This window comes from Erpetoichthys calabaricus, chromosome 5, assembly GCF_900747795.2.
Source record: "Erpetoichthys calabaricus chromosome 5, fErpCal1.3, whole genome shotgun sequence".
Classification (NCBI taxonomy): Eukaryota; Metazoa; Chordata; class Cladistia; order Polypteriformes; family Polypteridae; genus Erpetoichthys; species Erpetoichthys calabaricus.
In genome coordinates this window covers 161,020,238-161,046,444 of record NC_041398.2, presented here as the reverse complement: position 1 = coordinate 161,046,444, position 26,207 = coordinate 161,020,238, and the positions used below count along the sequence as shown (strand labels likewise).

General features: G+C 38.8%; 1 protein-coding gene across 2 annotated transcripts in view; it reads left to right on the top strand.

Annotated features, from left to right (window-relative positions):
* The window catches only part of ccser1 (coiled-coil serine-rich protein 1), a 1,824,576-nt gene that overhangs the window by 1,280,643 nt on the left and 517,726 nt on the right, over nucleotides 1-26,207 (top strand). For both annotated transcript variants that reach the window (XM_051927646.1, XM_051927645.1), the window contains exon 9: nucleotides 24,671-24,748. In XM_051927646.1, coding sequence (XP_051783606.1) covers nucleotides 24,671-24,748 — 78 coding nt within the window. The remainder of the gene's footprint in view (nucleotides 1-24,670; nucleotides 24,749-26,207) is intronic.

Sequence of the window (26,207 nt, the reverse complement as noted above, 5' to 3'; positions counted from 1 at the left end):
TTCTCACTGCATCTTCTTCTTCTTTCAGCTGCTCCCGTTAAGGGTTGCCACAGCAGATCATCTTTTTCCATATTACTCTCGCTGCACCACTCGGAGTATTTATATCACTGTATCTGAGTGGGGAATCACAGCAGCAGCTGATCGGAAAGAGAAATATCGGTATACAGCATGAAGCAGACGCTGCCTGAGCCACGGCAAAACGCTTTATAGAGACTTCCCAGTACGAACTTTGCGGTTTAGAAAAGGTTTCATCTGAAGAACTCTAAACGCACTCAATCAGTCCATCAAGTGCTCCTTGTACAAATGTTTACTTATAAGTACAATTACCTCACTGTAAACTTGCACTACAGTTATAATATTGCACAACCTGCGCCACTTTATAAAGCGCGTATTTACATATGATGACGGTATTCATTTTTAAGATGAAATGCAGCAAAATGTGTTGATTATATTATACAGCTAAAACTTTAACTTCATTTAAATAATCTGTATTGTTAATAATTATACATGTAAGGACACGGTGCCGCAGCGCTAGCTAGTTCAGGGATTGTTCCTGCATTGCGTTGTATTCTTGCGCTGACGCGACACTGGAAAGATAGACGAATAGAATAATTAAACATGTACTACAAAGATATTTCAATGTTCCTTAAAAGTTTTGAAGAATCGGCGTTCTAAGCTTACAGATGGCTTAACGTCTATTACAGAGCTGATTGTGTGGCGATTGGGCATTTGGAGAAAGAAAAGTAAGGACAGGAATTGGAGGTTAGTACGTTTGAAAGAGACAGTACTTCTGTAATAAATTATTTCATCGAAGGTCGCACATGACGCAGCAAGACTCTTGCGTGAGATATGAACAATCACTGCGCCACCGTGTTCCCATGTTTAATAACATGCTTTCATTCCTATCATCATGAAAATGATATCACATATACATCTCAGTATTTTAATTATTCAGAGAGCTGTAATATCACGAATGTAATGGATTCTGTGTCCTGTCGGAAGAAAGAGAAAGAACGGAAGCACATAGTGATTCATACACATAGAGTACATAGAAGATCAAATACAGAACAAAGCATTTAACGTGCTACTTGAGAAACTAGTAAAATAAAAGATTTTAAGATGAAGTTTATGATGTTCTACTTTAATGGCAAAATAAACTACGTGATTAAAGTGGAAATTTCGAGATTAAAGTTGACATTTCGTGCTTTTTTCCCACTGTGTGCCTATTTGTTTTGTCTGTACCCTAATAAGCTTTCATATGACACTCAGACGGTGGGCTGCGACTCGCCTTTTCACGGTGACTTTGATATGTGATTTCTTTTTTATTTCGGGCACTGTGCGACTTTGTGAACTTGGATCTTTCGAGTTTCTCCGACACTCTGTCACTCGATCAACTTTCTTTTGTTGATTATACCACTGTTTAAACCAACAAATAGTACGTTTTTCCTTTGTCTCCACTTGGTATTCGCTGAAATTCTTATATTTTCCCCTGTGCTTTTCCCATTGTCTTTTCACAGAAGGCTATTTATATTGATTTGCATATTCAAAGAGGCGTAATTCTGGGAGGAGTTGGGGCAGGACAGAAGGCGCGTGCATGTGCGTTACTTTTCACGCTGATCGGGATTTATGTAGTGGAAGAACGTGAAAGTTTGCGTGCGCACAGATTCCTGCATCTGGATTTTTCTGTGTGTACGCACAATCCCGCTTTTGTGCTTATGCCATGTTATAGTGTGAGTTCTACGTACGGCGTTATACATGAGGCCCCTGCTCCACTGACAGACTGAGAAAATCGTTCCTCCCCCAAACTATGTGACTCTTCAGTTCCACCCGGGGGGGGGGGGGGGGAAACATTAACATTATAAAAAGTTATTGTCTGTTTTTACCTGCATTATTATCAATCTTTAATTTAATATTGCTTTTTTTTGTATCAGTATGCTGCTGCTGGAGAATGTGAATTTCTCCTTGGGATTAATAAAGTATCTATCTATCTACAGTTAAATAAATTAATACCATTCCATGCCAATTAATGCCCTGTTTAAATCATTTTGAAAATGAAACATTCTCCTGTGTGTTGTGCAGAGCCTAGTGTTAGTAACTAAGAATATGTGGACCTTGCTTCTGGACCTCCGTAGCTGCTTTTGGTGTAGGGTTTGTACAATGTTCAGTGGAATTTTCTCTGGGGACTTGGCTTTCTTCCACAGGCCAATGGCTTAGTGTTTCGTTAGCTTGTCACTATGCACATCCCACGTGATGTTGTGAGAAAAAAAAAAAACTGTGTAACCATCCATGGCTGCGGTGCACCCTATCCATAACCATGGAAAATAAGATTTGGAAAATAAAATAATAGCACACTGCTAATATAATTTTCATTTATCTTTTGAATGGGCTACTTTTAAAAGGCTACAATAATTTACTTGCATACATTTTTGAGAAATTAATTTTAAAAAATTTGCACATATTAACTCCAGATAGCACCAGACATCAGTAATGCGGGTACTGAAAAACTTGTAATATTCCCTTAAATCACTGTATTTTACACATTATATCCTTCATTGAGTCCTTATTTACAGTGTTAAAGTAGTGACATTCAAGCTTATGTACTTTTATTCACTGAATGCACATCTTTCTTGCAATTTTGCTAGAACATCTGTCATCTTACAGTAAATTGGTTCACAACCTGACTCTGCATTTTACTTTTAAAGATTTACTGTCATCTTTGGTTTCATTGATGGGTGGTATCTATTATACAAATATGCAATAGAACAGTAATACATCTGAGCCACCCAGAGAATTATCAATTTAAATTTACTTTCTAGGTAAACATCGACCCTTTAAATTATTTTGCTGTAACATTCATTATACTGCAGAGGGTTAAGATGGGGTCTGAAGTAGGATGTTAAGTTACTGAAATAAACCAATATAAAGATAAAACATATATTTGGAAATCAAAATGAAACATCTTTTTGCATAGCATTTTTAATATCTTGTATACAAGTTGTTTTTTGCTACACTGGAAGCTTTAAGTTAATTTTTATGTAGTTCAGTTCCCATTGACAATTGTATAACGCTGTAAAATTCTACAGATACAATTTAATTAAAATTGAACAAAGATATTATTCTAAAAGATACTGTGTAGTAAATGAAAGTGCAGTGTGGCATCTTTCCATATCCATAACTAAACCAAGGAACAAGTGCTTAATATTTTATTTGATGCATATTGCTGTCTGTTGCAATGAAAATCTCAAAGAACAATGAAAAAACACAAAAATATAGGTTCCCTCATGGAAATTCCTATACCTCGTTGCACTCTCATCTATAAGATCGAGTGACTTGCTCATTTTCATCTCAGAAGAAAAGCAAGACTTTTTTAGCTGCCATAATTACATTTTACACTCTTCCTATCTTTCTCTCTGTCTCTCCCCAGGCTAAGATCTCTTTTTCTTACTGGTAATCCTGTGCACTAAATTCCTTTCTTAGCACCTGGCTCATGGTATCTTTAAAACTCCTCCTCTATCTCGTGTCAGTTCTGACCCAAGCCCTAGATTTACTTTGAGGGTCAGGAGTTGCCCTCTTTGACTTCAAGGATACCAAGATAAACATAAACAGCTAATTAGACTGGTCTGACAACACAATTGCTGTGTATCAGATGGGCCAAATAAGGCTGCACTTCCTGAGAAGACTCCGGTTTTTTTATCTATGCAGCAAGCTATTGGACATGTTTTACCAGTCCATAGTAGCCAGTGTGTTATTGTACGGTGTGGTTTCCTGGGCAGGCAACTTCAAATGACACCAAATGTGTGAACAAATTTATCAGACAAGCCAAACCTTGGGTGCGCTAGAAGCTGTTGTGGAAATGGGAATGGTAGTAAAATTGGATACCATTCCTGAAAAATCCCCTACACAATCTCCAGGAGGCATTCTCTTGGTACAATTTTAGCCAACGCTTCATATTACACCACACTGCCCACTGCAATCAGGAAGTTCAATGCTTCCTCCTGACAGGTCAGATTAAACACTTAAATTATTTATTTGCTGTTTCTGCACAATATACATTTATTTATCTCTCTGCTGTTTGTTTTTTTTTTAAATGTGAGTCTGCATCTTTGTTTTTTATTTTTCTGCTGCTTCTTGTACTGTATCTAAAATTCCCCTTGGAATTAATACACTTTATTTAATCTAATTTTAAATTATCTCTCCCTGTATTGTCTCAGGTTGTCCGTGTACTTCTGAACCTGTAATGTTCAGTCTCTTGGGCATCCTCTAACGTTTATGTTCATTTAAGCAAGCCTATTCCACAAATAGAAGATATGGAGACTTGTGACACTTTGCTAAACTTGGATGATTTTACCAGTAAAAACCCAGCCTTGGAGCTTATTTTGGCTTTCTACAAGGCCATCTTTTTTTTTTTTTTTTTTATATGTGTCAAAGGAGTGTGTATTCTTAAGTTTAAAGAGCTGTTGTGACTAGTTAGAATGTAGTAAATTTGACAAATTTATTTGATTGACTAAAATCAAAATTGTTCCAATATCTCACCAAAATACGTCTTTTAAAGTTGTCAAGATTTCTTATTAATCTATATGACTCAATAGTATATTCTAGGTTCTCGTTTCATTTTAAATTGCCCTTTACCTTATTTTTCACCAGCGTCCAATGTAATAAATTGACTTGTCCAGGTTCTTTCTCATTCTGAGAAGTGAAAGTAAGACTTTTACTTCTTTTTGAAATTGATTAGTGTACTTACTTGATTTTACTCTTTTTTTCTTTTTTTTTCTTTAATTGACACACTTGTTAATCTTAACTAGTTTATTCTTTGTTTTAATTCTATAAAATATTAAGAAATAACATGATGGACAACATTTGACCAGGTAACCTGGGGCCTCATGTATAAACGGTGTGTACACACAAAAATGTTACGCACAAACGTTTCCACCCTGAAATCACGATGTATAAAACCTAAACTTGGCATAAAACCACGCACATTTCCACGGTAGCTCCAACCCTGACATACACAAGTTCTCTGCTCGGTTTTGAAGACTGGCGGCACCCAGCATCAAAGCAGTGCTACTGTTCCTGTGTGGTTACCCTTTCTTTTTTAGATCCACATCCCTGACGCGGCTTTATCATATACACTGAAACTAACTGCATATTTTTTTATTAGTTTAATGCATCTGATTGTAATTAACCTGTAACAATATAATGGTCCAGGGAATAGCCAAAGTATTCCAAATACCATAGCTGCTTTAGCGTTGTTACTCTCACTGCACCTTCTTTTTCTTCTTTCAGCTGCTCCCGTTAGTGGTTGCCACAGTGGATCATCTTTTTCCATATTTCTCTCACTGCACCACTCGGAGTATTTATATCACTATATTTGAGTGGGGAATCACAGATCTACAGCAGAGAATTATCGGTATACAGCATTAAGCACACGCTGCCTCAGCCATGCTGCCTATTTGAACTGCTCTTACACGGCAAATGCTTCAAAGCGTTTCCTGTACGGACCTCGCGGTACAGAAACAGTTTCATCCCAAGAACTATAAATGCACTCAATCAGTCCATCAAGTGCTCCTTATAGAACTGTTTGTACTTATACGTACAATTATTTCACTGTAAACTTGCGATACAGTTATAATATTGCACAACCTGAGCCACTTTATAAAGCGCATATTTGCATACGATGACGATATCATTTTTAAGATGAAATGCAGCAAAATGTGTTTATTATATTATACAGGTAAAACTTTAACTTCATTTAAATAATCTATATTGTTAATATTTAAACATGTGAGGACACTGTGTCGCTGCGCTAGCAAGGATCTGGTGCCCCGTTCGCGGATTGTTCCTGCCTCGCGCTGTATTCTTGCTGGGTCTGGCGCGACACTGGAAGGATAGATGGATAGAATAATTTAACATGTACTACGAAGATATTTCAATGTTCCTTAAAAGATTTGAAGAATCGGTGTTCTAAGCTTACAGATGGCTTAACGTCTATTACTGAGCTGATTGTGTGGCGATTGGGTATTTGGAGAAATAAAAGTAAGGACAGGAATTGGGGGTTAGTACGTTTGAAAGAGACAGTACTGCTACAATAAAGTATTTCATCGGAGGTCGCGCATGGTGCAGCAAGCATCTTGCGTGAGACATGAACAATCACTGCGCCACTGTGTTCCCATGTTTAATAACATGCTTTAACTCCTATCATCATGAAAATGATATCACGTATACATCTCAGTATTTTAATTACTCAGAGAGCTGTAATATTACGTATGTAATGGATTCTGTGTCCTGTCAGAGGAAGAGAAAGCCCGGAAGCACGTAGTGATTCACACACATAGAGCACATAGAAGATCAAATACAAAACAAAGCATTTAACGTGTTACTTTAGTTATGATGGGATTTGAGAAACTAGTAAATTAAATGATTTTATGATGAAGTTTATGATGTTCTACTTTAATGACAAAATAAACTATGTGATTAAAGTGGAAATTTCAAGATTAAAGTTTACATTTCTTGCTTTTTTCCCCACTGTGTGCCTTTTTTTTTCTCTGCACCCTAATAAGCTTTCATATAACACTCAGACGGTGGGTTATGACTCACCTTTTCACAGCGACTTTGATATGTGACAACTTATTTTTTATTTCGGGCACTGTGCGACTTTGTGAACTTGAGCTTTCGAGTTTCTCCGACACGCTATGTCACTCGATCAACTTCCTTTTGTTGATTATATCACTGTTTAAACCAACAAATAGTAAGTTTTTCCTTGCCTCCACTTGGTATTCGCTGAAATTCTTCTATTTTCCCCTGTGCATTTGCCATTGTCTTTTCACAGAAGGCTGAGCTTAAGGGATATTTATATTGATTTGCATATTCAAAGAGGCATAATTCTGGGAGGAGTCAGGGTGGGACAGCAGGCGCGTGCACGTGCGTTACTTTTCACGCTGACCGGGATTTATGTAGCGGAAGCTGAAGCACAAGCACATTTCCGATTTTTTCCATACGCCATGTTATAGTGTGAATTCTACGCCCGCCGTTATACATGATGCCCCTGGTGCCAATAAAATATTTTTTTTTTGATTTTGCAAAATACTTTAAATATGCATTTTTAGGATTTTCTGATTTAGTAGAATGAAAATAGAAAGAAGCAGAAGAGTGTGCATTTAGACAAACTGTGCTGACAGCCTCAACAAGTTAGTTCTAATTAAGAAAACTGTTAGAACTTTTGCTGTGTTGCCAGCTACCTTCTTTTCTACTTTCAACAATGAACCAAACTCTCTTATACTGTTGCTCTGTTAGGATCCATTTCTAAGTGCCAGCCATGAGAACAGGGTCTACAGTTCCCCCAACAGCCTCGGTCTCCCAGCATTTGTTCTTACTATAGAGATGCTCTCTCTGTAACAGAGTGTTTATCTCTTGATTTTATGGGTTTCTGCTAGATTTTTACTTTGCATTTTGTCACCCTGGTAGCATATACCTTTATTCTTCTGGCATTCCACTCCACTGTCTGTCAGTCTTTATGTCTTTCCTTCTGTTGATTTGAAGTGTGGTCATAATTAAAGCAAACTTTGAATTCTGTATAACGAAGGTATCATCTGTTATATTACGGATAGAGATAGTGATTACATTTTTTACTGTTATTCACCAAATATTTTAGTGTGTCTATCATGAATAAGATAATGAGATCATTTTGAAGAACATACTTAAAATCTTCTGGCAAATTTCATCGACTTTAGTGCAAATAGCATGAGAAAACACTCAGTATTGTGTGCCATTTTGTACACAATTATGCTCACAGACTGAGTATTTTCTGTTGCTCATGATGCATGATCTTTGTTCATGTTAGCATATATTGAAGGGTTTCTTCTTAACTGGTGCATGCAATGTGTCTTTTCCTCACCTACTGATAGAGACTGTCTGCTACTCAAAGTCGTGTGTTTTGTTTGAAACAGATATTGTATAATAAATTACTAGATTACGAATTTTAGACATCTCTGACATGTCAGAGTCATTTATATTTTCACATTTGTCATTTTGTCAGTTAAGAATGTTTAACTTGCTTTTAAATGTGACTTGTGAAACACACAGACTACTGGTCCTAAATTTAAAGGGAAAATCAAAGCATATTTACAGATAAGGAGTTACTGAAACTTAATGCTTTTTACAAATAGTAACTTCTTTCAATACCTCCAAATGACGTAATGTATTTTATCACTTTTGGTGGCTCATATAGCACAAGCTCAAAATGGACTTGTGGAAGTTGAAAATAAAAGAAATGTTTCTTGAACAAAAGAAAAATACATGAAAAATACAAATCATAAAACCTTGTCGAACTTTACATCACATGAAAAAATATGTACCAAAATAAATTATATGTAAAAATATGAAAACCAAAGAAAACACAACACACAGAAATGTTTACAAAACTTGTTACACTGAATTACTTGTATAAAAATGTTCTGCAACCTTTCCTTGAAGGGAAGGGTATTTTATCATTGCTTTAACATCTTCAAATCTAGAGACCCTTGAAAATGCTGCGTAGAGCTGTCCAAGAGAAAAAACAGGCAAACCCAAAATGTCAGACTTTGTTAAATGTTTGTCCTTCAGCTTTATTAATGGTCATTGCAAATGGTCAAGGCTAGATTTAAAGATCAGTAAACTCTCTGCTAGTTGTTTACACATGTTAGAAATCACTATTTATTATGAATTCTGAACACGTATTTGACGATCACATGCATTTTCCTACCTTGTCATTCTTGCATTCTGTATCATGTATGTGATGCCCACCACTGCTCTTCTTCTTGTTGTTGTAGTTCTTCTTCCTATTACGATGTTATTCATCACATGATTGGCTTTTGTGCTTTACCTGACACTCAGCAGATGTGGCTTGTCTTCTTTTTCTTTCTGCCATATCACTTTGTTTGCTGATCACTTTGCTGTAATAAACTGATGAGTACTGGTTATTTTGCCAAGGTTGATGCTGACTCAGATTTTTTGAATTTCCAGAATATGTTGGATCATATAGCTCAAGTAATTTCTGAGAAATCGTGTGACAGACAAACTGAGTTTAGCATTTTATATATGTAGATTTGTACATATGGCATCAATTTCTCAGTGTTAAATTTTACTTGGTTCTGAAAACAAATCCAATGAGTATTTAAGAACTTCCATTTACCTTATTTCCTATGTAACAAATATCAGTATATGGTCTATATCATCTATATAGCTTCACTATTATGAACTTGATAGAAATAAAAAAGTGATCACTAGAAAGTTCACTTTAATACCTTTTTTGCAATAAAATATACTGTATATATCTCTCATCTTATTTATTAATTGTTATTTGCTTCAGAGGATTGTGGTGGCAATAGACTAGAGTGTCAGTACCCTAGTAGTAAGCTACAGCACCTCATATAAAATAACCAGATATAATCTCTACAGCCAGGCTTACTTCTGTCTCTGTATCATCTCTGTATTATAAAAAAAAATCTTGCGATGAGCCCTGATGTTCTGAAGAGAGACAGAGAGACACTTCAGAGAGGCAAAGACACTTTCACTTCCTGCAACACGGTCAAGTCACGTCATACTGACATTCATTGGAAGCATGTTCCCGTGAGACGGTGACCTAGGCAAGAAAAATAATAATCAGCCCGGAACAAGTGGAATTGAAAACCTTGCAAGTCCAAACGGGGTCAGAAATAAAAGACAAAGAGTAAAAGACATAGTAGAACTTCATAAAGACGTTCAAAAATGTTGGCGCCATACACATGCAGAGTAGGCTACAGATTATGACAGCAGTGGAATTCAAAAGGCTCACAAAAAACCTTGGTGCAATACACATGCAGAGCAAGTTAAAAAATATGACAGTACTAAACTTCGAAAGTGTCAACAACAAGACGGTACAGATCGCATTCGCACAAACAAATGGAAATCATTACTAGGTGAAATAACGGAATCGCAAAAAGAGATTGAATATATGGACATAGTTGATATGTCAGAAGTATGTAGATATTGTAAGGCTTAGTTTAAACTTTAAATCGGAGACTTGTAGATCATCTACTTTGTGTTGCCATCAGGGAAAAGTACTGCTGCTTCCCAATGAAGAGGCATTTCTGCAAGAATTATAAGATTTGTTGTTTGGTGAAAGTGGAATCAACTAACACTACAGGCAAAATATGCGCGTTTACAATAATCGTTTTGCGTTAGCATCATTCAATGCACAAAATGTTGATATACACAATAATGGACCATACGCTATAAGAATCTGTGTTCCCGCAACACTTACAGCTACGACAAGTTTAATTTCGAAAAAAAAAAAAATTTGGTCAGGTATATCTTTATGATCATGGAGAATCAATAGAACATGGAATCGAAACACTTAAACAATCCGATGTACTAGATATTATACAGCCAATAATGGATACAAATCCATACGTCCAAATGTATCGCACTTTACACAAGATTTACCAGAAACACGCGGACAAAGACATTTTCTTGGATGTCTATATGAATCCAAAAGATCACAGTCGCATTTATAATAAACCCACATGTGACAAATTGTCAGCGATAATACTTTAAAAAGATGGAGATATCAAAGACAGAGTAGATATTCATGTACTGTATATCCAAAGGCAAAGCATGCTTCGTCATTTATGTCAAATACATCGCCACATGCCGACCCTTTACCTTTGCTTTTCCCAGATGGCGAAACAGGATGGTTGTACAATATGAAACAAACGCATTCAGCAAAACGAATAACACCCACACAATATTTCAGAAGTAACACACAGTGTCCTGTGACATAAAATAGCTGTGACATCTTAATATCCTCCACTTAGGAGCCAAATTGATAGTCTGTGACTCTACATATAACTTGCAAAAGACCTACTTACTCTACATCCTGTGTAGAATGATTAAAAGCTGTTTTTTATAATATTATAAAGAAGTAAAAAAAAATCTTTAACATATTACACTTTTATATAATGAAACCAAAGACCTCATTTATTAACCCATGCAGTTTGGTGTATACTTTAAAAATTAGATTAAGGTTTGTAAAACTTGTATTTTTCTGCAAGTCACTAACAACCAAAAATGAATTGCATATAATTAGAAGCTCTATTCAGGGTATGCTTGACTAAATGAGTGAGGCTTCAGCCTGGATTTAAAAGTTAAGACTGAAGGGACATTTTAAATAAGCAGGTACATCTTGGGGGGGTAGCTAAATGCTTGACCCTCCATGGTTATTTTATTAATCCTTGTAATCTTAAGTCGGCTGGCATCTTCAGATTGTAATGCATGCTCTTTTTTTGTAAGTAATATTAAGTTCAGATAATTAAGTAGGGCCTTGGCCATTTAAGGGTTTATATGTTAATAGGATTTTGTAATCAGCCCTAAGCTTATCTGGGAGTCAGTATAAAGATTTGAGAACTTGAGGTTTGTGCTCATACTGTCTGCTTTGTGTAAAACTTATTGCAGCAGCATTCTGAATTAACTGAAAGGAGGTGCAAAAATAACAATTTCAGCAGTCTGAGAATAGCACATTGCAGTAGTCAAACCTGCTAGAAATAAATACATACTTTACTTTCTCAGTATCCTGCATATTTGGAAAAGTTTTCAGCATTTTTAAGATGGAAAAACACATTTTATATAGTTTTGTAATATGTTTATTAAATGTGTTTTAGCTTCACATGCATTTGGAGTTTCAAAAAAGACTTACTAATTGATGCTTTTTATGCATTTATTTATTTATTAGGTGTACATCCTTAGCTTTTTTTTTTTTTTTTTTGCAAAATGAGCTTATTTATTTTACATGTGTTAAATGGTTCACCAAATCTTTGCATGTTTGTTTTTCACTTTATGTTCAAATAGTCCAACACTTTCCACACATAAAGAAAGTGACACCTAAATTTTATGTCTTTTTATTAATGAATTTTCTACTTCTTTTAGTCTACCCACCTGCGTATAATTGGTGCAATGAGCTGTACTCCCAAACTTGAAAATGTTTATTTTGGTCTCTCCATAGTTGTCAGTTACATGGTTGGATCAAGATCAGTTTTAGTCAGTTTTACTAAGCATTCAAGCATTTTTATCTACTTAAATATTAAAAGACATAAAATTAGCTTATTAAAATGTTACTACAGAGACTACTCTTACGATGAGTATTTTATATCTTATGTGTTTGTAATCTGAATGTAATTACAAAGTCCTCATAGAAAGTACTTTCCATTAGGCTTTCCTCCAGCTTGACAGAAAGGCCTTATGTGTTATAAAAAAGCACAAAACTGACACAGTATAGCCTTACAAATTTAATTGACATCCAGGCATCTGTCAAATTATCGTTTTTCATTTTTATTCCAGTGCAACTAAGGAAAAAAATTACAATAATTTCCTCTTAGAAAGAAGCTGCATGTTGGGTGTGTTAAACAGAGGTGATGTTTCTGGCCTGGCAAGTAGTATTTGATCTCATTCCTTAAATACATCAGAAATACTTTTCCTTCTAACTTTAGTAAATACAAATTAGAAAAGTAATTAACCAATTTTGATGAGGCAAAAATCTCAACCAGCCAACAGACTACATGGCATAGTAACAGATTGCATTCTTTTAAAATTCTTGTATTGACAAATTATAGTATTTTGTAGCTTTTAAAAATAAATGAAGGTGACTCTTGAGAACTAGTCTCTTCTGATCATTTCTCATTGCCTAATAACTGTGTAGTCATTTTTTAAAAAAATGATAAAAGCAGTGTGTGTCAAAAGAAATTAAACATTTTTACAAAAAAGAGTACTTAGGTCAAAAGATACAAGTCACCAAGAGATCAGAACTTGGGGTTATGTTTGTTAACTAAGTTAAATATAGATGGAGACATTTTAAAATGGCCATAGTATTATGACTTATAAAGTAAACCTCTCCTCCCCACTTTTATTTAGAATAATCAGTCAATATATGAGCCTTCTGAGGTTTTTGTTTTTGTTCTATCTTTAGATACTTAGAACTTTGAGTGCAATAAATAACTATATTGAAAAGGAACATACACTTCTTATTTGATAAATTTGAGGTTATTTTGTATGAAAAGTAGAATAACTACCGAACATAATTGACACTAGATATGTAACAGACCTATTGGCACGGTTTTCACTAACCAGTTATAGTCAGTACTTGGAAGTGATTAGTCTTTGGGGAAAGCAGAGTACAACATCCTTAATGAAAGGATTCAAGGTGTTCACTAAAATGTACATCAAGTTCCTTCAATGCATAAGGGAACACCGCATTAATAAATCCTTAAACAATTACACTAAAATGAAAGTTGCACCATGATTCAGGAAGATTATATTTAGCGTTCAGTGAATCAAATTTAAAGAGTATGCCAAGAAGAGACAGAGGTAAAGTAAGATGTCTTTGATTTATAAGCGAAGAATTCCCGAAAAAAGTGTTTGCTATTTCAGAACACTGAAATTACAGTGGAGCACTTAAGAGAGAGAGAATAATATAACAGAGAGGGCTCCCCTGCTGTGTGTAGAAGAGTTGTTCCAAGATCAAGGTTTCTCCTCAATTTGCGTGTAAATGCGAGATGCTTCACAAATGAGAGAGAAGAGCCAGGCTGATCAACAGAAAAAAAGAAAGTGCAAAAGGGAATTAACAGAATGGGCCAACTCAGTATGAATGTGGAACATTTAAGTGGAAGGTGTTCCACAGTTCTCAGGAAAAAGGGTTCAAATGCCATGGATCTTTGCAGGTTAGAGAAAATTTCTGAAGTTAGTGACAGCACATCTCTTTTAAAGGAAGAAGCAGTATTATATAAAGAAGGGGCATTCTAAATCCAAAAGTGACCCCCAATTCCCAGAAACACTGCTTAATAATGAATGAATGTTTTAAGAGAGAGGGATGCTATGTAAAAGGAGGTGTTCTGTGATCTTTCAGTAAGATTACATTCACAGTAAATTTGAGTGCTAGAGCAAGTAGGTATAAAGTTATAATAGGTAAAAGTAACACTCCAAGCTGAAAGTGTTAAGTTTTTTTGGGAAAATTGATGATCTAAATGGGCTTGAAATTAGTTTTATTGTATGAGAAATAAAATATTGTAAATTGGGGTGATAAACAAAGAGTGGTCTAAAGACTGATACGGGCTAGGCAGTAAGGAAGATGAAAATACCCAAGCCAAGAAATTAACTAATCTTCAAAGTCAAAATGAACTTGTTACTAAAATGAGCCCCATTTTTTCATTTTGAAAGCCTTCAAATCTCTGACCATTACAATTGTGTGTCTTGCCATCTTCAGTAGTGGCAGTATTTTTGATGTCACACTTTGTGTAACAGTCAGTCCAGATGATTGACAACACTGCTGTCAGAAATATGCTGACATCAATGTCAAATCAAACACAAAATGGTATTCCCTATAAAAGAACATTAAGCAAAATGGCAGCACGATGACTTGAAAAAAATAACATTAAAAACAAACAGCAACACTAATAACCAAATAATTAAACAAAATGATACAGAGCAGTATTGTATGAGATTGTTACAGAAAAATATCCAATTCTGTGTAACAGAGTTTAATTGAAAACAATGCACACCTTGTATCCTTGAAGAGACTTCATGGGAAAAGAATTGAGCCAGCTTGTTGTGTACAGTACAGTAGATAAGGAGCCCCTTTTTGTTTCCCTTTTATATTTTTTTTCATCATTATTTAAGAATGTTTAACGTAACCAAAATATGCATATGTGGCATGTCACATAACTTGTGTACATCTTTGTATACATATTTTATCTGTATGCAATGCTGGATTGATACTGTATATTGATGTATTTTGCTCATAGCAAGATGTCAGGGTTCAGTTGAGCGTAAATTTTGTGAAAAGTGGTTCAACTGTTCAGGCAGGATTTTATTTTGGCACATTAAAAATGAATTTGAAAGATGTTTTGTCAGCTCAGTTTACTCCAGAGAATAAAAAATATTTTTAACTTGTTGACTTTGTTAAATGATTGTGTTGTGATACATGCTGGTAATACTGTTACAGTATGTACAATAAAGAATGATTGTATAATGGACTTCAATGGGATAGGAAGTCCATAGAATAGTCCCACAACTATTCTAGCACATGAAGGGCTGCTTTAATTACATAGTCTTAAGAAGCTGGGGCCTACTGTTGCAATGCTGCGACACAACACAAGGAGCACTTTTGGATGAAATACAAATCTATTGCAGAGCATGATCATTCACAACCCCACATTTACTCATATTTGCCCAGTGTTATCTCTGCATTCCAGGCAAGGGAGGAACTGCACATCCTTGTCAACCAGCAGATGATGCAGTTGTGCAAAAAATTAAATAAGTGGTAAATTAGCTTCAATAATTTAATGGAAGTCTTCTTAAAAATGTTGCTCTTTGTTGAGGCCCAATCTTGCATTTCTGCTCTCGGTATTGAGTATTTGTTGTTAATGTTGACACATCTTTTAATACTGTCCTTTGGGTATTGCACTGTATGGAAAAATAATTTTCATGAGTGAACAAGTATTTTTCCTCAGTTTAAAATTTTTTTCCATAGTTGGATTCCTTCTTTCTCTGATTCTTACATTCTTGGTGTGTGCTATTTTACTTTCATTTGGTTGCTTCATTAAGTATTTGATAGTTTCAATTAATTGTTTGTTATTTATTTATTTTCTTTACTATGAGGCCATCTCAATCTCTTACCACTATTGTTTTGTGATCCAGTTTCTAGGGCACAAGGGGTTACTGGGGGCATGTATCTGGGGTTGCACTGCCATGAAATCATCTTTCATGACAGTATTTAAACCCCTTCTTTGGAAAGTGCAATTGTCCAACTTTTAAAGCAAAACTATAATGAATTTCTCTTGTTTTAAAAGTCTCTTGTTTTTTGTTCTTGTGTGTCCTTGGATTTTGTCTTTTGGTTTGTGTACTGGACACACCTCTCTGATTGATATCCCCGTTACAACCTCCTTGATTTGTTTCAGTAATGTCACACTCTGTTGTTCTGTTCCCAAGTCCTTTCCTCCTTTCTCTCTCTGTCTGCACTACTTGTTTTGATCTCAGGTTCCTTGGCTGCCCTCCAATGCTGTATGGCAGTACTAAAACTTTAATGGCACCTTCCATTCTTTTCCACTGCTTACACAATCCTCCTTTAACCGCCACCTTATCGTGGTGGAGGGGTTTGCGTGTCCCAATGATCCTAGGAGCTCTGTTGTCTGGGGCTTTATGCCCCTGGTAGGGCCACCCAAGGCAAACTGGTCCTAGGTGAGGGATGAGACAAAGAGCGGTTAAACAAAACCTCCTATGATGAAAAACAATTTTGGACGGCGTTTTCCCTTGCCCGGACGCGGGTCACCGGGGCCCCACTCTGGAGCCAGGCCTGGAGGTGGGGCTCGATGGTGAGTGCCTGGTGGCCGGGCCTACACCCATGGGGCTCGGCCGGGCACAGCCCGAAGAGGCAACGTGGGTCCCCCTTCCCATGGGCTCACCACCTATGGGAGGGGCCAAGGAGGTCGGGTGCAGTGTGAGTTGGGTGGTGGCCGAAGGCGGGGACCTTGGCGGTCCACTCCTCGGCTACAGAAGCTGGCTCTTGGGACGTGGAATGTCACCTCTCTGAAGGGGAAGGAGCCTGAGCTAGTGCGCGAAGTTGAGAGGTTCCGGCTAGATATAGTCGGACTCACCTCGACGCACAGCTTGGACTCTGGAACCAATCTCCTTGAGAGGGGCTGGACTCTGTACCACTCTGGAGTTGCCCCCGGTGAGAGGCGCCGAGCGGGTGTGGGTATACTTATTGCCCCCCGACTTGGAGCCTGTACATTGGGGTTTACCCCGGTGGACGAGAGGGTAGCCTCCCTTCGCCTTCGGGTGGGGGGACGGGTCCTAACTGTTGTTTGTGCGTATGCACTGAACAGCAGTTCAGAGTACCCACCCTTTTTGGAGTCCCTGGAGGGGGTGCTAGAGGGCATACCTTCTGGGGACTCCCTCGTTCTGCTGGGAGACTTCAATGCTCACGTGGGCAATGACAGTGAGACCTGGAAGGGCGTGATTGGGAGGAATGGCCCCCCCGATCTGAACCCGAGCGGTGTTTTGTTATTGGACTTCTGTGCTCGTCACGGATTGTCCATAATGAACACCATGTTCAAGCATAGGGGTGTTCATATGTGCACTTGGCACCAGGACACCCTAGGCCTTAGTTCGATGATCGACTTTGTGGTCGTATCGTCAGACTTGCGGCCACATGTCTTGGACACTTGGGTGAAGAGAGGGGCGGAGCTGTCAACTGATCACCACCTGGTGGTGAGTTGGCTTCGATGGTGGGGGAGGATGCCGTTTAGGCGTGGTAGGCCCAAACGTGTTGTGAGGGTCTGCTGGGAACGTCTGGCAGAGCCCCCTGTCAGAAGTAGCTTCAACTCCCACCTCCGGCAGAACTTCGACCACATCCCGAGGGAGGTGGGGGACATTGAGTCCGAATGGGCCATGTTCCGTGCCTCTATTGTTGAGGCAGCTGACCGGAGCTGTGGCCGTAAGGTGGTCGGTGCCTGTCGTGGCGGCAATCCCCGAACCCGTTGGTGGACACCGGCGGTGAAGGATGCTGTCAAGCTGAAGAAGGAGTCCTACAGGACCCTTTTGTCCTGTGGGACCCTGGAGGCAGCTGATAGGTATCGGCAGGCCAAGCGGAATGCGGCTTTGGTGGTTGCTGAGGCAAAAACTCGGGCGTGGGAGGAGTTTGGGGAGGCCATGGAGAACGACTTTCGGACGGCTTCGAGGAGATTCTGGTCCACCATCCGGCGTCTCAGGAAGGGGAAGCAGTGCAGTGTCAACACTGTGTATGGTGGGGATGGTGCGCTGCTGAACTCGACTCGGGACGTTGTGGGTCGGTGGGGGGAGTACTTCAAAGACCTCCTCAATCCCATTAACATGCCTTCCAATGAGGAAGCAGAGCCTGGGGACTCAGAGGTGGGCTCCCCCATCTCTGGGACTGAGGTCACCGAGGTGGTCAAAAAACTCCTTGGTGGCACGGCCCCGGGGGTGGATGAGATACGCCCGGAGATCCTCAAGGCTCTGGATGTTGTAGGACTGTCTTGGTTGACACGCCTCTGCAACATCGCATGGACATCAGGGACAGTGCCTCTGGATTGGCAGACCGGGGTGGTAGTCCCCCTCTTTAAGAAGGGGGATCGGAGGGTGTGTTCCAACTACAGAGGGATCACACTCCTCAGCCTCCCTGGAAAAGTCTGTTCAGGGGTCCTGGAGAGGAGGGTCCGTCGAATAGTCGAGCCTCGGATTCAGGAGGAACAGTGTGGTTTTCATCCTGGTCGCGGAACAGTGGACCAGCTCTATACCCTTAGCAGGGTCCTGGAGGGTGCATGGGAGTTTGCCCAACCAGTCTACATGTGTTTTGTGGACTTGGAAAAGGCATTCGACCGTGTCCCTCGGGGAATCCTGTGGGGGGTACTCTGAGAGTATGGGGTACCGGCCCCCCTGATAAGGGCTGTTCGGTCCCTGTACGATCGGTGCCAGAGCTTGGTCTGCATTGCTGGCAGTAAGTCGAACCCGTTTCCAGTGAGAGTTGGACTCCGCCAGGGCTGCCCTTTGTCACCTATTCTGTTCATAACTTTTATGGACAGAATTTCTAGGCACAGCCAGGGCGTTGAGGGGGTCCGGTTTGGTGGGCTCAGGATTGGGTCACTGCTTTTTGCAGATGATGTTGTCCTGTTTGCTTCATCAGGCCGTGATCTTCAGCTCTCTCTGGATCGGTTCGCAGCCGAGTGTGAAGCGGCTGGGATGAGAATCAGCACCTCCAAATCCGAGACCATGGTCCTCAGCCGGAAAAGGGTGGAGTGCCCTCTCAGGGTTGGTAGCGAGATCCTGCCCCAAGTGGAGGAGTTCAAGTATCTCGGGGTCTTGTTCACGAGTGAGGGAAGAATGGAGCGTGAGATCGACAGGTGGATCGGTGCGGCATCCGCAGTAATGCGGGCGCTGGATCGGTCTGTCGTGGTGAAAAAGGAGCTGAGCTGCAAGGCGAAGCTCTCAATTTACCAGTCGATCTATGTTCCTACCCTCACCTATGGTCATGAGCTATGGGTCGTGACCGAAAGAATGAGATCACGAATACAAGCGGCTGAAATGAGTTTCCTCCGCAGGGTGTCTGGGCTTTCCCTTAAAGATAGGGTGAGAAGCTCAGTCATCCAGGAGGGGCTCAGAGTAGAGCCGCTGCTCCTCCGCATCGAGAGGAGTCAGATGAGGTGGCTCGGGCATCTGATCAGGATGCCTCCTGGACGCCTCCCTGGTGAGGTGTTCCGGGCACGTCTAACCGGGAGGTGGCCCCGGGGAAGACCCAGGACACGTTGGAGGGACTATGTCTCTCGACTGGCCTGGGAACGCCTTGGGATTCTCCCGGAAGAGCTAGAAGAAGTGGCCGGGGAGAGGGAAGTCTGGGCATCTCTGCTCAAGCTGCTGCCCCCGCGACCCGACCTTGGATAAGCGGGAGACAATGGATGGATGGATGGATGGATGCTTACACAATCATGACACCAGCTCCACCTCCCACCACTGCCTTGAGGTTAGAGGATAAGCCAATTGCAATTACTTTCCCCAATTTAATAAGCTTATGAAAATGAGGATCCTTCTCTAAATTTGCTGGCAGCCACAAAGGGGGGCAGTAGATTTAAACAATAGAGTGAGTTGTGTACATTCTACTTTAACTGCCTGTGTTCTCCCTCTTTCTCACCCACCCACACACATATTATACATGGCTTCTCAGAATGGCCTCCACTCCTTCTAACAGGATTCCTCCCTCCTCCAAATCTTTCTTAGTTCTCTGTTGCCCAAAGAGAATTTTCATTCCAATAAATATTTCTGCTCAATTCATAGCCCACAACTGTTCTAGCACATGTGTTTGTAGAGTGGGAGAAAACTGGAGTCAACTCGATAGAGGTGTGTCTGTAAATGACCACAAGTCAGTGAGGAAAAATAAAAATTAAACTGTTCATTCCCTATGACCTCTGTTCTTTTAACTACCTTTATTAAAAAAAATGAAATATGAGAAAGTTTAATCCTATGAAGCAGCTTTGCAGTAATGTTATATGCCATGTTTAAACAAAATAATTTGTAGAGAGGACAATTGTAAATTGTAAGGAAATTACAAGTGAAATACTGTATTTCTATTTATTAAATATTTACTTTTTGAATAAACTGCCATTCTGATTAAATGTTTAAAACACTACTTAGGAGAGCTGACATGAAAATATATATTTGTCTAAAAGAAGAATGTTTATTGTTAATTCCATGCTTTTTTTGCTTTGCTCCGATATTTCAGTTAAGTACAAATTATTACCATCTTTGAAGTTTACAGTTTATTATGAGAACAAATGGAAATGATAAAGTCCATACTGTTTTAAATCTTCTATTTTTTCTGTTGACAATTTTAATAAAATAAGCAGAATAAATGTTATGTTAAAGTAAAGTAAAGAAACATCATTTTGTGAAAGCAAAAACTGCTATAGTGTCATTTTTTTTCAATTAAAATCATATCTCTGAAAACCTTTGAACATGTCCGGCATTCTGAGACTACAGCTCATACAGCTCTGCTGCCTTTCAAGTTGTGTTAGATAACATATATAATGTATAATGTATATTAAAGCAAAAATGGAAGAATAAAATTATTTTGCTTCACCCATAGACCAGTATTTTAATAAAATCATGGTTGCCCTGTTCTCCCTAGGCATAGAAACCTGAGGCTTTTGCAGTGTTTGCCACCCCAATGTGTATAGGAGTCAGGAACCAGCGTTTCCCAAGGCAGCACAAATGATAGAGCTATTGTCATTGACTGCTTCCCTGTGCATTACTCTCACAGATTCAAATGTTATTTACACCCTTCAGTAGGATGACTTTATAAAAAGGTTATATTTATCTGTTTTGAAGAATCGTTTATCCTCTAATGTGTGTTTCAGCAATTTGTAAACTCAAGATAAAGTTAAGATGCTTATCCATATTACTAAACGAGAATGGTAAACCGGATATGGACGCAGGGACCTGCCCGTGGACGCAAAAGACATAGTGCACAAGTGCCACACAAATGCCCCCTTCCCCCAAGAGTGAAACGGGAGAGACTATGCACATGCGCAGGCGCCACACAAAGCCCAACACCCCCCCCACACCAGAGCAAAACGGGAGAGACTACGAACCGTCAAGAGTAGGAAACAAAGTAAAACGTCATAAAGAGGTTAAAGAACCGGGACAAACACATGCACAGCAGGTTACAGAACAAAGTCCCCCTGCCCAGAGTAAAACGAGAAAGACTACGAACTGTCTGACATGCTGCAAGCAGGATAAAGCGAGGTCAGAAATAAAACACAGAGTAGGAAACAAAGTAAAACTTTATAAAGGGATTAAAGAACGGGGACGAACACATGGAGAGCGGGTTACAGATGATGAAAACTGGAATGCAACAGCTTCAAAAAAACCTAGGCACGAAACACATGCACACTGAGATACAGAATATAAAGGCAGAAACAACAACAGTTAAACGTCCACACCACACAGCGGAGGCGGACCCGGAAGGTGCAGGCACCTAAATCGTGCGTCAGAAGGCGCGGTAAAGTACAAAAGGCAAAGGCGCCTACACAGCATGGTAAAAACCGACATAATACGGAAGGCGCAGGCGTCGCTGCCATATTGTGAGTGGCACTAATGCGTGGTGAAAGCGCAGGAGGAGACATAGTAAAACAAGAGGAGTCAACGCCCCGCCCAGAGTGAAACGGGACACACTACGGAGTCCACAAAGGTTCATACATCAAACCCGAGATGGTACGGACACGCGTCTGAAACCTGAACGTGGACGCCTACAACGCGCATCTCAAACTGCGTAGGCAAAGCAGGCACGGATTCAACACGACACAGCTCAAGTGACCGAGATACAAACACGCGCCTGCCTGGATATAATTAATGAACGCAGGCGCCTACAACGTGCGTCTGAAATGCCGCAGACCACGAAGGCACTGCTCCAAAAACAAAGAGCTCGACTAAACGAGATTCGAAGTGAAACAGGAAACACTACTGAGTCCGCTGTGCTCCACAATGCACCGCATAATAGTTCGGAAAGAGCTTCGTAGTAACAGTGGGGAGACCCAGAGTGACACAGGCGAACACTCCGTATTAAACATACGTCATCCTCACACGTCCAAACTATACAGCATACGTGAATCACATTACAGTGATGCATTATTAACAGTACGATAAACATCACAGTATCGCAAACAAATGAAAATTATTAGTCGAAAAAGGGAAAATATATTCACCACGGACCAAGTGTCATTGAAACAAAAGCAGAATAAAGCGAGATCAGAAATGAAAGACAGAGTAAAAAGCAAAGTAAAATGTCATAAACAGGTTAAACAAGGGGGCCAAACACATGGACAGCAGGTTACAGATAATGAAGACCAGAATTCAAAAGCTTCAAAAACAAAAGCTTGACTGACCGAGATACAAACTGAAACGGGAAACACTACGGAGTCCGCAGTAGTCCACAATGCACCGCATAATAGTATGGACGGAGCTCCGTATTAACAGTGGGGGGCCCCAGAGTGACACGGGCGAACGCTCCGTATTAAACGTGCGTCATCCTCACACGTGGCTGCCCAGCAGGCACGGGTTCAAAATGCCGGGGGTAGGCGAGCGAAGCGAGAAGGGGGCGGAGCCCCCTTGTTGCAATATATGACTGAAACAGCAAGCAGAGTTCTGGGCTCATCCTGCCATCTATAAAACAGCAATATACTTAATATCATAAAAAGCTTGATGATTTTGATCATTCTCTGCACTATTAATTCTGTTCTATCAGTTTGACAAGCAATGCAGCTTGTGATCCTTTGGATTTTCATGATTAATACTGTTTAATTACAGAATAGCTTATGAAGAACTGTGCTATCTGTTGTGTTTAATTGAATATTGTTCTTTTTTTAATTTACTGTGTGGGTTCTCCTTTGTCTACAGTATCTTTTGTAGCAAACATAATCGGTTAAATTATACATTCAAAAATAAAAGTATTTAACTTGACATTGACAACAACAGGGTTTGTTGATCTCTGCCTTGACGTTGAATTTACTTATTTCCAAATAAGCCAAAGTGTAATGCAGTAGTAGGAACTTGGTTTTATGAGCTATGGGTTTGAAGAAAAATGGGCCTGTTCCTCCATCATGCTTAATGTGTTGGTCCTTTCAGGCAAAGAGAGCTACCTGTTTTAATAGTGCATGCAATGTGAAGCTTAATGTCATGATAATCTATGTTTATTGATCCTACTTTTATAAATTGTATTGTGACCACTGAATACATTTCAAAATGATACCGTTTTATATGGACATTTTCATGTGGCTCTTGAACTCTCACATGTTTTCTTAATAGCTGACAGAAAGGTGTTTTCCTATAACCAGATTTGAAGTGTTCCTTGCAAGAACCACAGAGGAGAAAATAAAAGAAGTATTATATGTTGGAATTAATTGAAACAAATTATACAATCTTCAGCCCAAGAAGCACCTCAGCCACATACCTTACTAACTGTTTGTTTAAGTTAGGTTTAGTTTTCTTCCAGTTTAACATAAAATTTATTATAATTCAGGATTATCTTGTAAACCCATCTGTAAAGTGAAATCATGCTGTGTTTTCTCTAGACAAAAATGAAAACCCAGTCAAAAAGTAAACCCATTCAGTTACTGACAATTAATATTTGTGTTCTGCCTGTATTTTATTTTCTTCTTGCCTTCTCAAGTTATAGGCTGCACCACTGACGTCACAGTTCTTGGGAATTGCTTATTGCTCTTCCATCCTTTCCTAAAACAGATAATCCCCTCTTTACTTTACCTGAGTCTTGGTGTTCCATGAGGTGCTTTGTCCTGAATTTTTTACATGATAGTTATGAAACATACTGTAGGTTTGCATTCTACTTTAACATGTAATGTCTATGAGCTTAATAGTGAAATGGTAAAATCTGTCATGATAATTTGATTTAACAGTGAGTTGTTTTGGTTTATTTTTTTAAAATCCTTTTAAATCCGCAATGGATCAGATTTGATTTTTCTTTGCAGATGATGTTTATGAAGCAAACTGAATTATACAATAGTTTTAACTTTTTGTTTATACATTTCTATCCACTATTAAGAATGAATTCACCAATTACATGTAAAAGTAAATTTATTGAAAATTGTCTTCAGTGATTATCATTTGTCATACTTCTTGGAATCACTGGAGTGCATAGACATGCTCATGAGTCCTCTCACTAAAGTTATTTTTAATGGAATGCACTGCAATTCCACTGTATACTACTGTAGTAGTATTTTACTTTAATAGTTACTTTGTGTATAATATTGAAGCAGCCTATTTTGAAGAAACGGTTATTATCTTCATTTAGTATTTGTCTGGATTAAGCGGGTTAGTATCTGAGGTTTAAGTCATCTGTCCATAATTTATATTTAAATTGTAAAATTTAATGTCATTATACTAAAGAACAGATTCTTCAAAGATTTGTACTGTTTGAACAATTCCAAACTATAACATACTTTATACAGTATACTCGGGTTATATATTTGATTAATCTTAAAATAACATAATTGCAGTTAGACTGTGGTTTATCTTCACCTACATTATGAAGTAGATTTATTTTTATGTGAGCTGATCATGTATTTGTTTTTGTCTGGCATTACAGGAGAAAGCAAAAAATGTGCAGAATCCTCTGTTATTGAGAGTGGATAAATCAACGCAGACTGAAATCATCTGCCATGATGTGAGTACAAATACCTCTATAAAATGACTTATTGTTATTCGGCACTCCACCAGCCTATTTACATGTGATGCTGTCTCCATCCCTCCCCTAATGAGATTTAATGCAACACCATTCATCTTTCACTCTTAAACGATTCTCGGATGCTCCCTGCAATAGAAATAAGATAATTAGAAATTAATTACACCATGCCCAGTATCTTCTTAATTGCTTGCTTAAACAATCATTCATATGCATTGTCTTGTATGCATTACTGCAGGGACACTTTTGTTTTTTCTTTCTCTTTCAGTTAGAGAGATTATTTGCTCACTAATTGCACATATAATGATGACTGTTAAAGATATAAATATTGTTTTAACTCTGCAGTGTTTTGACAGTGTTGTGCATTGAGGGCCACCCAGACTCTGAGCAGATGCATTTCCTAAACTGAACTGTGAGTGTTGGTATAGCTGAGTTCTGCAGTACATTACTAAACAAACAAAGAAAGGGAAAATGAACACAAGATTTATCCACTTAAAGATCGTCTGTAAAGGTTTTTTCTATGGGGGTATTATTTTTGAGTATTTAGGCTAGAATAACATTTTACTGCCCCATATATACTATAAATGGTGAAATAAGTATGAATTATTTATACTGTCAAATGATTTATGACTAGTGTTTTTTATACAACATGCTACATTGACTATGCACTTTAGGATTTTCATGTCCCAGGTTGGTGGGCTGCTGAACAGGTGTCTAAAGGAGCCATAAACAATTAAGTCATGCCTTATCTTTCAAAACAGTATATCCTTCATAGAAAGACCCAAATTGACTTTGAATCTCTATCTCTGAATTGAGCACTTGAACTTTAAGGGACAATTTGGTATCTCAGTAAGATACAGCTTGTAGTTATCAGCTGTTCTAAACTACTGTCCTTTTCCTTTTGTTGTCTAAGCATTGCAGATAACAGCTGTGTACCAACCACTCTGTTGCTCCTTTAGCAGCTGTTTGCAGCTGCAGGGTGAAATATCTTGTATTACAAGTACTGACAGTTCTTTAGAAACTACCAGTGACAGCATACGATAGCTTCTAGTTCCAGTGATAGTGAAACATTCAGAGGTGACTATTTTTCTCAAATGGTAAACTATGGTGCCACTTGTGAATGTGTGTCATATCACAAGAGTACTGGGCAACTTTCAAAGCAGCCATTCACTGAATCTTCATGGTGGAAGGCAGATGTATCAGATACAGATGATCACTTACAGAATTTCTGTCTGTTAATAAGTTACAAAATGTTAAATGTAATGACAGAGCCCAACAGACATGCACTGCAACTGATCCAGCTGCACATGCTGAAAGCAATTGCATATGTGGTCTGATGTCAGTTATGACAAGCTGCAGGCTTTTCTGGAAACTATTATATATGAAGGCGAAATTCAAAAGTGAAAAGTTGAAATGTGCTGGCCAAGAAAACATGTGAAAT